General features: G+C 47.5%; 1 protein-coding gene across 1 annotated transcript in view; it reads right to left on the bottom strand.

Annotated features, from left to right (window-relative positions):
• The window catches only part of Myh9 (myosin heavy chain 9), an 88,704-nt gene that overhangs the window by 48,254 nt on the left and 28,040 nt on the right, over positions 1-12,410 (bottom strand). The window contains exons 2-3 of the mRNA XM_020168471.2: positions 10,971-11,322; positions 4,972-5,128 (exon numbers count right to left, since the gene is read on the bottom strand). Of these exons, the coding sequence (XP_020024060.2) occupies positions 4,972-5,128; positions 10,971-11,303 (490 nt within the window). The 5' untranslated portion in view covers positions 11,304-11,322. The remainder of the gene's footprint in view (positions 1-4,971; positions 5,129-10,970; positions 11,323-12,410) is intronic.

Genomic DNA, 12,410 nt, shown 5'->3' on the forward strand with positions numbered 1-12,410 from the left:
CCGAGGGCAGCAGTGCCTGCTGGCACATGTCTGGGATTTCAGGAGACACTGGCTTCTTGGGCTGACTTTGCAGGCCTTGGGACAGCCCTGAGCCTGAGCCTGTCCCTCTACCTAAGAACTGGATGGACCACGTTCAAATGGGTAACCAGCATAAAATGCTAACCCAAAGGGGCCAGTTAACCACCAAGAGGAATGTGGTCACTCATCAGACACTTGGAGCAGGTGCTTGGTGACTAGCCACTTCTGAGGCAGCTTCCACTGAGGAGGGTGGCACAGAGCAAAGGGTTAAACATTCTGAGTTGCCTGGGCCTAGAATGAAAGCCAGCCCCGCCTTCGCCTCCCCCAAAAATTCTGGGAGCTCATTAAAATACCAGAGTCACTGAAAGTGAACCAAACCTGGCATTGGAGCTAATTAAGAGAAGAGGCTTTTTCTACTTGTGCTGGGGAGATAACTGTGCTTAAGTCAAATTCTTCCACTGGCCAGGTGAACACACATGCCTTTACCTACAGAGATGGTCCTGGAAGCACCATTCTCAATCCAGCCAGACATTTTACAGACCATATTCTGCTGCTGCCTGAACTCCACAGGAAGCCCGTGTGCCTGCCCTAGGACATACCCGGCAGCCCCAGGCATTGGTGTCAACCCAGCAAGGAACACAAGCTTGTACTCTCTTGCCCTTTGGCCTCAGACAGTTCTCAGCCCTCGGCGCCATTCCAGAACCTGAGAAACTGCCCATTAATGGCCACTGACAGCAAAAGAACCAAGTGAAGAGTCAGGGTTGGGAGGGCAAGCCAGCCATACCATCACAACTTTAATTAAACCCAAGGCTGGGAATTAAAACAAACAAAATTCTGTAGACACGCCTGGGCTGCACCAGACCATTTATTGACACATACCTTCCAGGCTTTCCACAGGATCAACCTCCTCAGTGCCTCTCCTGACCACCCCAGCCTAAGCAGCCACAACTTCCTCCAACTCCAAGCCACCCTGACACCAGGTATTGGCAGCAGTTTGCTTTGTTATGCAGCTATGGCCCCAGATCTGTCTGTAAACATGTCTCCTCTCTTCACCTGGACTACCAGGGCCTCTAGGGACAGGATGACATATTTGAGCCTCTTGAAGTTCTGGCATTTTCTATCGCTGTCTTCATGGCCTAATCCAGGGCCTCACATGCTGTCATGGCCCATACCATGCCCATGGAAGATAGCACTAATCTATCCCAGCATTCCTTGGCATCCAGTCTCAAATCCTTGATGGCACAGAGTTCAGGCAGCCACTACTGATCAATCAGAATTGATGCTCAGTGTAAAACCAATCTGTAAAACTTAATCCAGTGGTTTTCAACTGGGGCAATTTTGCCCCCCAAGAAACGTTTAGTAGTAGTGGTGGGATATTTTGGGTTGTTACAACTGGAGAGAGTAAGTAGAGGCCAGGATACTGCTAAACATCCTACAGTGTTCAGGACCAGTCCCCCACCACCCCAGCAGACTTCTCCAGCCCCAAATGTCACTAATGCCAGATCTGAGGAATCCTGGCTTAGTCTGACAAATAGTTAGTGATATATAATTTATCATCCAAACTAGGATGCTTTAGAAAATGAAAGGGGGTACTATTAATAATTGTAGGACAACTAGCCAAAGTAAGGACTGTACAGCAAACCCAAGCATTTAAGGGATTAAAGGAGGAGGAAGGTCCCTGGGAAGGGTCAAAGAGCTGTCTCATAAAAGTCCTCAGACAAAGCCACCAACTACCCTATTTGGCAAAATAAATGCTAGTATATCATAAGCCACAGTCAGCTCAGGAAGGAAACCTTTGTCTACTTCTTGTTTAAAAAAAAAAGCAGAAAAGGAACCTTCTGGCCATGCCTTTTAAGATGTAAACAACACAGAGTAAACCTGCTCTCCCCGCCTCTATAAAGACAGGTAGGCAGAATATACCTAAGACTTGACCCCAAAATGGACAGACTTCAACATCCTGCACAGTGGAGGCTCCACTACCAACAGCTGACTTACAGTAAGAAACACAGGCTTCTCTTGAAAAACTCTACTAGTGAGCCACCTTGTCGTGACACTGGCAACTTCTCTTGCTAACTTCCTCCCCGCCTCAAGAACAAGAACTTGCAGCTGACGGCTTTGAGGTCCACTGTGCATAAGAAGGAGGAACTTTGCAAAATGTCCTTAACCAACATGGGAGCTAAAGCACTATAGCCAGCACGCTGCAAAGCAGCAGGAAAGAGGGAACCCTCTGACTGCAGGTTAGAAACACACCAACTCATCATCTGCACAGATCATTAAAAAGAAAGCAGGAACAATAGGTTCCCACAAGTGCAGATCCATTTCCCACCCCAATCTCTACAAGATGAGATGCATCTGCTTGCCCTCATGGTTTGGGGCAGCTCCTCCTTCCCACTAAGGCCTTTCTGTCACCAAAGGAAAGCTCCATATCCCTTTTCCCCAATTATTCCCAACTTATGCAAGTTTTCAGACCCTTTTCCCAATATTTTTGTTGTTGAAAAATAAAAATTGAAAAATCTCTTGGGGAAAGAATCCCATAGGTTATCTGAAGAACATCTGGAAGTCAGTTCCAACGACTCCGACTCCTGGAGCCATGTTCCACACGATCCTGTTACAGTCATAATGGCCTAAAAGGGAGGTAAGCCCGTTTGCTGGATAGCCGCTTGAATCTGAATCCAAGTGTGGGAACATGCCCTATTCAGTAGTTCAGATCTCAGGAAGACCCCAGAGTACACTTCTTGCACTAAGCCAAAGAAGAAAGCCAGGAGAAAAGTGACTCATAACCTCTAGAGACAAACATTCAGCCTCTTCTGGAATCTCACAAAATGTTCTTCCGCCAGACTGTTCTCATTAGCACTTTCAAACAGACATCCTACTTTTAAAAACTAAAGGGCTGGCTTCTGCAAAGAATTTTGATAGACATGAATGTAAGCCAAACGTTAGGCCAAACTACATCCTACCACCTCTGCCTAGATGGAATACAATGCTTAAAGAAAAAAGAATACATTAAAACCACTATCAATATACAACAGGGAAATGTAGCTGTGTCTCAAAGTTAGATTTGAGTAGGACTACATGTGCCAGTTACCTGGCTGATTCCAAGACTATAGAGGCAATGTAAGGCCTAGCCATATCAAGGCAAGAAAAATAAAAGGGTAAACACTCAAGTCAAAAGTAAATCTAGCAGAGATCTTCTCCCTAGAGAAGAAAAGAGTAGAGACTTGCCAGGCACTGGAGACAGGTGGAGCAGGTACAGAACTCTGAAGCAGAAAGACCTAGTACAGAAATGCAAGGAGTTCCCTGTAGCTGGGAGGTTAGCAAGATGGGCAGGGGACCAACTGTAAAGGGCACTGCATGCTGCTGGAGGGTCTGAGTGCTGTCTCTGGGGCAATGAGGAGCCTTCTCATGATTTTTCAAGATCTGCACTCTAGAAAGGTGACCAGCTGCTAAAGGCAGAGGGAGGGCTCCATCAGAGTGAAGGTTAAGAGGCCAGAGCAACAGCACAGGCTAAGAATTATGAAAGCAGGAACTAAGGCCAGGGCCATGAGGGTAAGAAGATGGGGGTGGAATTGGAAATGTTAAAAGAGAGAAAAACTATAGTGAGTGTTGGCTAAAGCCAGTGTAGTGGTAAATGCCTATAATCCCAGTACTCTACAAACTCAGACAGGAGGATCAAGAATTTGAAGCCAGCCTGAACTACGTAGGAAAATCCTGTCTCAAAAACAAGACAAAAGTTTGGCACCAATGGCTCACACCTGTAACCCTAGCTACTCACAAGGCAGAGATGAGGAGGATCACAGTTTGAAGCCAGCCTGGGCAAAAGCTTGCATGAACCTATCTTAAAAAACCCCATCACAAAAAAGGACTGGTAGAGTGGTTCAATGTATAGACCCTGAGTTCAAACCCAGCACTGCAAAAGAAAATAAGGGCTGGTAAAGTGGCTCAAGTGATAAGAGTGCCTGCCTAGCAAGTCCTGAGTTCAAGTCCTAGTACCACCCAAAAAGGACAAAGGAAAAAAAAAACAGAAAAAAAGTGCTGGCTGACTTTAAAAAAAGGGGGGTAAGGGAGAAAAGAAAGTGTGTGACAAGCTGGTCCCAGTCTTGGAGAACATCAGCATAGGAAGAAGAAGGAGGGAGTAGCTGGTGGTGACCAAGTGATAGTGTCAGACAGTGACAGCAGACACCACTCCAGTGGATGAGGCTACCATCCAGAGCAACGCTTGGAGAGGGATGCAGAATAGGTGACTATGGGATCCCTGAGAGGGCTGCAGGAAGAACAGGTATTTTCTCAGGGAACAGGCAAAAATGATGCAAGGGAGAGGTAAAGGAAATAAGAACCCATGAATACAGAGATTTAGCAACATCCAAGTGGGTGACCTCTGTCAGACAGTCTGGCCAAGCGGTGGTGGAAGAGATGTGGCCAGGAGGCAAGAACAGATGCAGGGAGCACAGACACTTTCTCCAAAATGCTTCTCTGTGATGGGACAGAGAGCATAGGGGAGTCAGAAGGAGGCAGAGGCCAGGACATGACTTCACATTGTTTATTAATGGAAAATGCCATAGTATATTTCCAGCCATGGGTAAGAAGCAAGAGAAGATAAGGGAAACATGGAGAAAAGGGAGTAACTGATAGAAGAGGGGCCTGCAAGAGAGCAGACAGGACTGGTGCAAGTGCTCTTAAAAAGAATAAGAAACCAGGAAAAAAAATTAGGAAATGTACTCTTTAAAGCTTCTAGAACATTCTACCAACATATAAACATGTCATCTGGGCAGCAGTTGGCCCTGGCTTTCCTATGATGGCATGCAGACTTCCATGAAGCACTGTCCTATCACCTGCCTCTAGATCAACATGACACCAAATGTGAATGAGCACCTGCAAAGGTGTCAATGAGGCCACGGGTGGAGGGAAGGGAGACTGGGAAGGCCAGGCAATGCCTTCCTGCCCCAAGGGACTCACCTTGCATCATACTCCTGTAGGCAGTGTCTGTGATGGCATAGATGTGGGGTGGCATCTCGTGCCTCTTCTTGCCCTTGTACATTTCCACGATCTCTTCAGAGTAAATAGGCAGGTTCTTGTAAGGATTGATGACCACACAGAAAAGGCCTGAATAGGTCTGAAGAAAAAACAGCAAAGAGGAATGGGCTAGCAAGTCTGTTCTTAAACCCATACAGTTTGCAGAGAAGTATCTGCTGCTTTCAAGGCCCCCAAGACAGCCTGATATGAAAGTGCTCCCTAGTACCCCTGTTCCTGCTGCAGGTGGCAGGGTACACCAGCATCCTCCCTCTGCTCCTGCTCAACTGCAGGCGGCTGCCAGCTTTGTATGCTGACAAGTACACACATGGGGCAAGATCTACTGCAAAGCAGACAGAAGTCCAGTTACAAAACTCAGATCCTGGGACAATAGAGATGTGTTTGTCATCGTGAGAGAAGTACAAAGACAAAAGGGTTCAGCTGCAGTCCAGAAAACAGCACAGGAACACAAATTATACTGAAGGACTCTCAAGGACTTTTCCAGGCTTGGGAGAATTCAGTGTGCTCCTAAATCGATCAGATTCTCTGCAGACTAGTGGATCGTTGCTAGCTTTCACCCTGGGACCTTCTAGACATTCACCTGCAAATCCCTCAAAAGCTTAAAGACCACTTTCATGTTCCCTGTGAGCCTTCTCCAAGACTCAGGTCTTTGTGGAGGGGAACTCAATAATTGAGCACCTTTAGACAGGCACTGATGGCTCACACATGTAATCCCAGCTACTTGGGAGGCTGAGATTTGGAGGATCGAGGAACTATTTGCCCAGGCAAATAGTTCACGAGACCCCATCTTTATTTATTTTGGAGGCACTGGGATTTTGAACTCAGGGCCTCATGCTTGCTAGGCAGGTAATTCTTCCCTCTTGAGCCACTCTACCAGCCCATTTTTTATGACAGGTTTTTTTTTTTTCAGGATAGGGTCTCTTGAACTATTTGCCTGGGGCTGGTTATGAACCAAGATCCTCCTGATCTCTGTCTCCTGAGTAGCTAGGATTACAGGCGTGAACCACCAGTGCCTAGCTGAGAACCCATCTTTAAAATAACCAGAGCAAAATGGACTATAGGTGTGGCTCAAGCAGTAAAGCACCTGATTGTTAGTGTGAAGCCATGAGTTCAAACCCCAGTCCCACCAAAAGAAAAAAAAAAAAATTCAACACCTTTAATGCAAGATTACCAAAAATCTACCCAGTAATCCGTCTGACTTGACCAGGTCAAATTCAGCAGATCCTTGGAGTCAGATATCCCAAGTTCAAATTTCTTTTTTTTTTTTTTTTTGTTTTTTTTTTTTTTGCACTTGGTAGGCAGGTGTTCTATCACTTTAAGCACATCCTCATCAAGTTCAAGTTTCTTAAGCCCTTCCTCCCTCCACTTCTCAGACTGTAAACTGGGCACAGGTAAAAGTCTATAGCTTATTGGGTGGCTACAAAAATTACTAAGATAAAATACTGAACACAGCACCCGCACTAGCTCTGCATAGATCACAAGAGCTATTTTCCACAGCAACAGTATATAGAGGTTGTCTTTCCTTGGTGTCTGTGAGTAAACCCATACTACCTTGTGACTACTTATCTTTTTCCTACTAAATATCCTGCTATTTTGTTCTTCCACAGTTCTCTCCTCCACCACATACACAAAAATGACACAGCCCTAACAGCTACAAGTGACCCAAGACCACCCAGGTGGCATGTGTTCAGTTTGAGGGACAAACTCCTTTTCCTTTTATTTTATTTTTTTGCAGTACTGGGGTTTTGAACTGAGTTCCTCATGCTTGCTAGGTAGGCTCACATAAACCATTCCGCCAGCCCTATTTTGTATTAGGTGTTTCAGAGATGGGGTCTCACAAACTATTTGCCTGGGCTGGCCTCAAACCACAAGCCTCCTGATCTCTACCTCCCAAGTATCTATGATTACAGGAGTGAGCCACCGCCAGCCAGCTACAGCTTTCTTTAAGCAGCTGTAGCAACCCAATTACCATCTTCCTGAGAAAAGGGTCCACAAGTGAAGCACTCCATGCTATGCACCACCTAAAGCCCTGACTCTGTAAGGGACAATGGAAGGTCACAAAGCATTGGGTCAAACTGGGGACAAACTCAGGCCTCAGGACCACCAATGCCAACCCCCTTTAATCACAGGGGCCAGCTCTCTAAACACCTTAGTCTTTTCCTTTTTGCTTTCCTCATTCCAAGCTGTCTACACCTTAACTGTTCAGTTTCACCCCCTAATCTGAGAGCATTCAGCATCTGAGCAGCTGTACCATGGTGTCGACCAAGGTTTTTCTATCTGTGCCCTCTGTAGTTCTCCCAAACTCAGGCTGGATCTTACAAGTGAATCCAATGACAGGGTCCATACCCGAGCCAGGTATGAACAGAGGCTATTCTCTGGCATTGGCCAAAGGCTGTGTCCTTGGAATTCCCAAGCAGAAGTTACACTGAGGGCAGACCCCAGAGGAGACCACACACTGGTCTGCATGCAAGAGAGTGGCAGAGCTCAGATGCAAACAAGAGGATCTGGCTGCCTCCTTGGTTTGCAAGAAGGGACATGGGCCCTTGATTCCCTTCTTCCCAGAAGAATCAACCATTTGTTCTCCCTCCAACTACTCTCTTCACAAGGGATCAGAAAAGTCCTAAAGCAAAGAAATCCAAACATCATGATGGCAACTCGTGGGCTTGGTTTTTGCAGGAAGGAGTGAAGCAGGGACCTTCTCTGATGTCCCCTGTGTGAACACTGGGTAGCATTAGGTAGAAATAAGACATAAGGCCAGGGAGTATCAAGGTCATCCCAGGAGCTCCAAACAATCTAGTTTTGTCCCTAGACTTTGATAAAACCCATACTCCAGGAAAGCCAGCCCAATGAAAGCCAAGGACACATGGTCACACGTGTAGGAGTGCCATGAAGCCAGATGTTTGGAAACAGCTGGCAGCGACAGTAGAAGGGGGTGGAGAGTCATTAGGACAAGTCTTTCTGACGGCTGGGTGGGCAGATGGTCCTACAGAGGGGTCTACAGGGGTTTGGAGTTCTCTGGGCTAATTCCATCAAACGAGGGAGCATGATGCACCAAAGCTCTACAGGATGAGCACGCAGCATGGGTGGAAGGAAGGCGCTGCACCAGACTCTCACGGGGGCACAGGCACTGAGCAAAGGGCTTTGCTCCCACACAGCCACGCCAGGGAGCTGCTCCATTCACAAGCTATAGAGGCTCTTTGTGCCCAACCACCCCCTGTCCCAGGGCCTCACCCCTGAGAGGAAAAGACAGAGCAGCTGTACCGTGGGATTAGCCATGCCTCCCACAATGCCAGGCAAACGCACAGCAGGAAGGCTCCTGAGGTCACAGCGCAGAACCTCGCGTGCAGAGAGGTGGACTATGAATGAGGCAGCAGCCCTGCCCAGGCAGCCATCAATGCCTTTGATCTTCACACAGCTCTGCACCTGCTAAATCTTCACTAGGCCAACTGCAGGGACAATCAACTTCCAGTGATGCTGCTTAGAAGGAGGCTGGTCTGCAGCAGGAGTAACTGCACGGGGAGGTGATGGCAAAAGGAGCAAAACTGCCCTCATCAGAGTTCTGGAGAATGGGTCCCATTCTACCATCACACCCACCTACAGAGTGAAGCCCTGCATGAGTCTTGCAGAGCAAACTCAGCAACCAATACTGAATGCACTTTGATAACTAATATTCCCAGGTGGCAGGGAGAGCCTATTGCAGCCAGCTGGCTTAGGCGAGCAAAGGTGGCTGAACTGTTTCACACCCAGCAACTTTCAGTGGGACCCAAATTAAGCAGAGACACCAGCAGGAGGCCAGTAGCGGAAGAGGAGTTACCTTCACTTACAACACACAGCAGCAGCCAGAGGCCAGGCCGTGCTTCAAGCCAGGTGCTGGCTAGGAGCTTCACAGTTCTCACAGATCTCTCACAGGTGAGAAAGTGAGGGTCCATGTCACCATGTCACAGGTCATTAAGCAGCAGAACTGACTTTAAAGCAGGTCCTAGAGGCTCCAACTCTCCCACCTTGACTGCTCTGCTGCACTGAACAGAGGCCGTCCCAGCTGAGTGGCCGGCAGAGTGAGCATGACATGACCACAAAGCCTGCCAAGAAGAGCATCCCTGACAATAGGACCATGGCTCCTGTGCCATCTTGGTAGACAGACAGGGCTTTCTTTTTCATTCTTCTGCTGGTCACTAATTCTGAATGTCAGTGGCTGATGTTCCTGAGGGATAGGGCTTTTAAATTGATCCATAAATATTCTCATCAAGAAATCATTTAAGTGCCTGCCTTGCAAGTGCAAAGCCCTGAGTTCAAACCCCAGTACTGCCAAAAAAAAAAAAAGGAAATTGAGAGGACTGGCGAGTGGCTCAAGCCGTAGAGTGCCTCCCAATCAAGAGCGAGGCCCTGAGTTCAAACCCCAGTAACACACACACACACACACACACAAAAGAAACTAATGAGAGATAAAGCCTGGAGTTCCAGTCTCGGCCCCGCCAACACCTCAGCATGACCCCACATAAGTCCCTTTCTATCTCCAGGCCTCAATTCCTCCCACCTATCATATTAGAAGGATGGGCTAAGCTGGGCCCAGAGAGAAGGACTTTTCCAATAAGATTATTAGTGTATCTGCTTTCCGATAGGTCATAACTAATCAGGCTCATACCCGAAGGCAGAAAATGAGACCTCATTTTCTGTGGCTGACTTAGCAATCATCGATTTGAGGCAATGAGGTCTTTGCATGTGACCTAGAACAGTCAGAGCTTCTGGGCAACCCAATATGGCCCATGCCTCTCAACTGAGGACTGCAGCACATTCTGGGGTGCAGTCCCATGGGATAGGGAGCACCCTGTGGACACATGCTGAAGTCGCCCTAAGGTCAAATGGCTGCCCTTGTGGGAGTCCTTAGTCCTTAGTTCATCCATAACAGGATAAGCCTGCTGCCTCCTTCTACTACATGTGAGACCATAAGCAAGCCCCTGGGTCTGAGACTTGGTCTTCCCGTCTGTGAAATGAGAAGCCGTAAAACTCCAGATGTTTTACTCCCTCCAGTTCAAAAGCATTTTGGGAACTGTGTTACTCAGACCTGAGACCAAGGAGGCCAAGGTAGTTACAGTAGCATATTTAAATTAAGAGTTACTTTAGGAAAAATTAGAACCAGATACTTCTTCCCCACTGGGAACAGAACCAGAAAGAAACACTTGATTTGAGCAAAGGAATGTGATCCCAGGTCCAGAAGAGACCAGAGCCTGTTACCAAGGAGCCAGGAAGTGCTCACCTCCCAACAGTCTCCCACCGAACCCTGCGGAAGAGGAGACATTCCCGTCTGCTGCACGCTCCGGGCCTTCGTGCGTGCTGCTCTCTGGATTCTAACTACACTTCCCGAGGCGAGTCTGGCATGGAATCACTGCTGCAGTGCTGGACAGAAACGTGATTCCCTCTTGGTGGCTCACCACTGCTGCAAACACAGCTCGCAAGAGGAGGCCACTCAACAGGAACAAATGGCAGAGATGCCAAAATAAGACTGGCCTGAACTGGGGTACGGGTAGGTGACCAGGTGGTGCAGAAGGAGTAAGGTGGGATCCAGTAGACAGCACCTCTGCAGTAGAAGGGATTTATCACACTAGCCTGTCTCCACTAGATTTGAGTTCCAACACTAGCAGGTGGGCCACCCTGAGACATGTCATGTTCTCCCTACAGTTGACCTAAAACAGGCTTCCCATCGTGCGTTCAGTGCATAGGAAAAAAAAAAAAAAGTAACGCTATGAGAACATTCCACTAGGACGTCACTAGGACGTTCAGACACTAAAGCCTGAGACTCTCCCCGCCCCCCAGGCTATCCTTAGAGCCCCTTCTCAATCACAGAGCCAGAGCCCAGGCACGGGGGGGGGGGGGGGGGGGGGGGGGGGGACTGGAAGCCCAGTGCCCTCCTCTTTGGAGCCACTTACGTAAATAAGCCCTGAGTAGTAACGCTCCTTGAGGTTGTGCAGCACCGAAGCTTCGTTGAGGCATGTAAGCTCTGCCATGTCCTCCACCTTGGAAAACTTGGGCGGATTCATCTTCTGGATATCATCCTTGTTCACCTTCACCTTCTTCCCATTCTCCACCAGCTCCACAATGGCCTCCTCGCCCACCTCCTCCTTGAGGCTGGCTGGCTCGAAGCCACTCTTGTCGGAAGGCACCCATACCAACTTCTTGGCAGCCCAGTCTGCCTGGGCCAGTGGGTTATTGATGAAGTTTTTATCCACATAGAGATATTTATCAGCAGCTTGCTGCGCCATGGTGACTCACAGCCAGGACCTGAGGGAGAAAAAAAGGACAAAAGGTTAGCCAAACAAGGACTCTTATCTCTTCTCTCTATAAACTCTAACACAGAGTTTCTATAGACCCAGGCTGTACATTTGCAAGAATTTTGTTGTTCCACACTTTTGGAAGACAGATGTGTGTCGTGATCAAAACAAGCTGACAGTGAGGGTTTTGTTGGAAATTAATGGTAAGGTGCAGCGTTCAAGGGCTGATACACAATCAGGTAAATCTATAACAAAACTACTGTGCAAAATGATGAGTGTTAAAGAGTCTAAAAGACAGTCACTATGCGCCACACCTGCTAAGATAGCAGAGTGACTGCACAATTTAGGACTTCCAACAGAAACCAGTTTCAGACTAGCCAAAGACGGCAACTCACTACAACCACACAATGGTAGAAGTTACCAGTTTCAAAAAGCTTTTTCATATTTCAGAGTCAACTAAGGCAAGCAATAAAAGAAAATAACACCAATATATACTGCTACCAGATTCTAATTCCATATTGACAATACAGCCCAAAGAAAGAATAGCAGAAAAGAACTCAAGCTCCAAGACGCATTATCAAAGTGAAAAGGTAACCACCACAATTTATGGGTCAGGAGAACATACCTACACTTGTGATTTGCTTTTTTCAAAACTCATTTGCAAAATAAAGATGAAGAAATAATAATCCCTTACATCTGTGTGTTTTCATCATTCATGAAGTGCTTTCACATACTACCTGGATCTTCGTCATAACTAGGTAAGGTACATTTTATGATGCCCATTTTACAGACAAGCAGGCAGAAACTCCCTGAGTGGAGGGGTCTATCCAGAGTTGCAGAACTCTGACTCTTAGCCTATGACCTTCCCATGCCTAACACAGCAGTCATTACAGTGCACTACAATCCTGAGGGAGACTGTGGCTTTGAATGAACCAAAACCAGGACCTGAAACCATGTCTGAAACACTGAGTCCTGGCCACCAAAGGAAGTAGTTAGAAAGTTCCCTGTCCAGGCTCCTGACCCAGAGAAGTTTCTCTGTGAGATCAAGACCCTCCCCACTCCACCTCCATCCCATCCCAGAAATTCAAGAAAGCCCAG

The sequence above is a fragment of the Castor canadensis genome, chromosome 8 (genome assembly GCF_047511655.1).
Source record: "Castor canadensis chromosome 8, mCasCan1.hap1v2, whole genome shotgun sequence".
Taxonomy (NCBI): domain Eukaryota; kingdom Metazoa; phylum Chordata; class Mammalia; order Rodentia; family Castoridae; genus Castor; species Castor canadensis.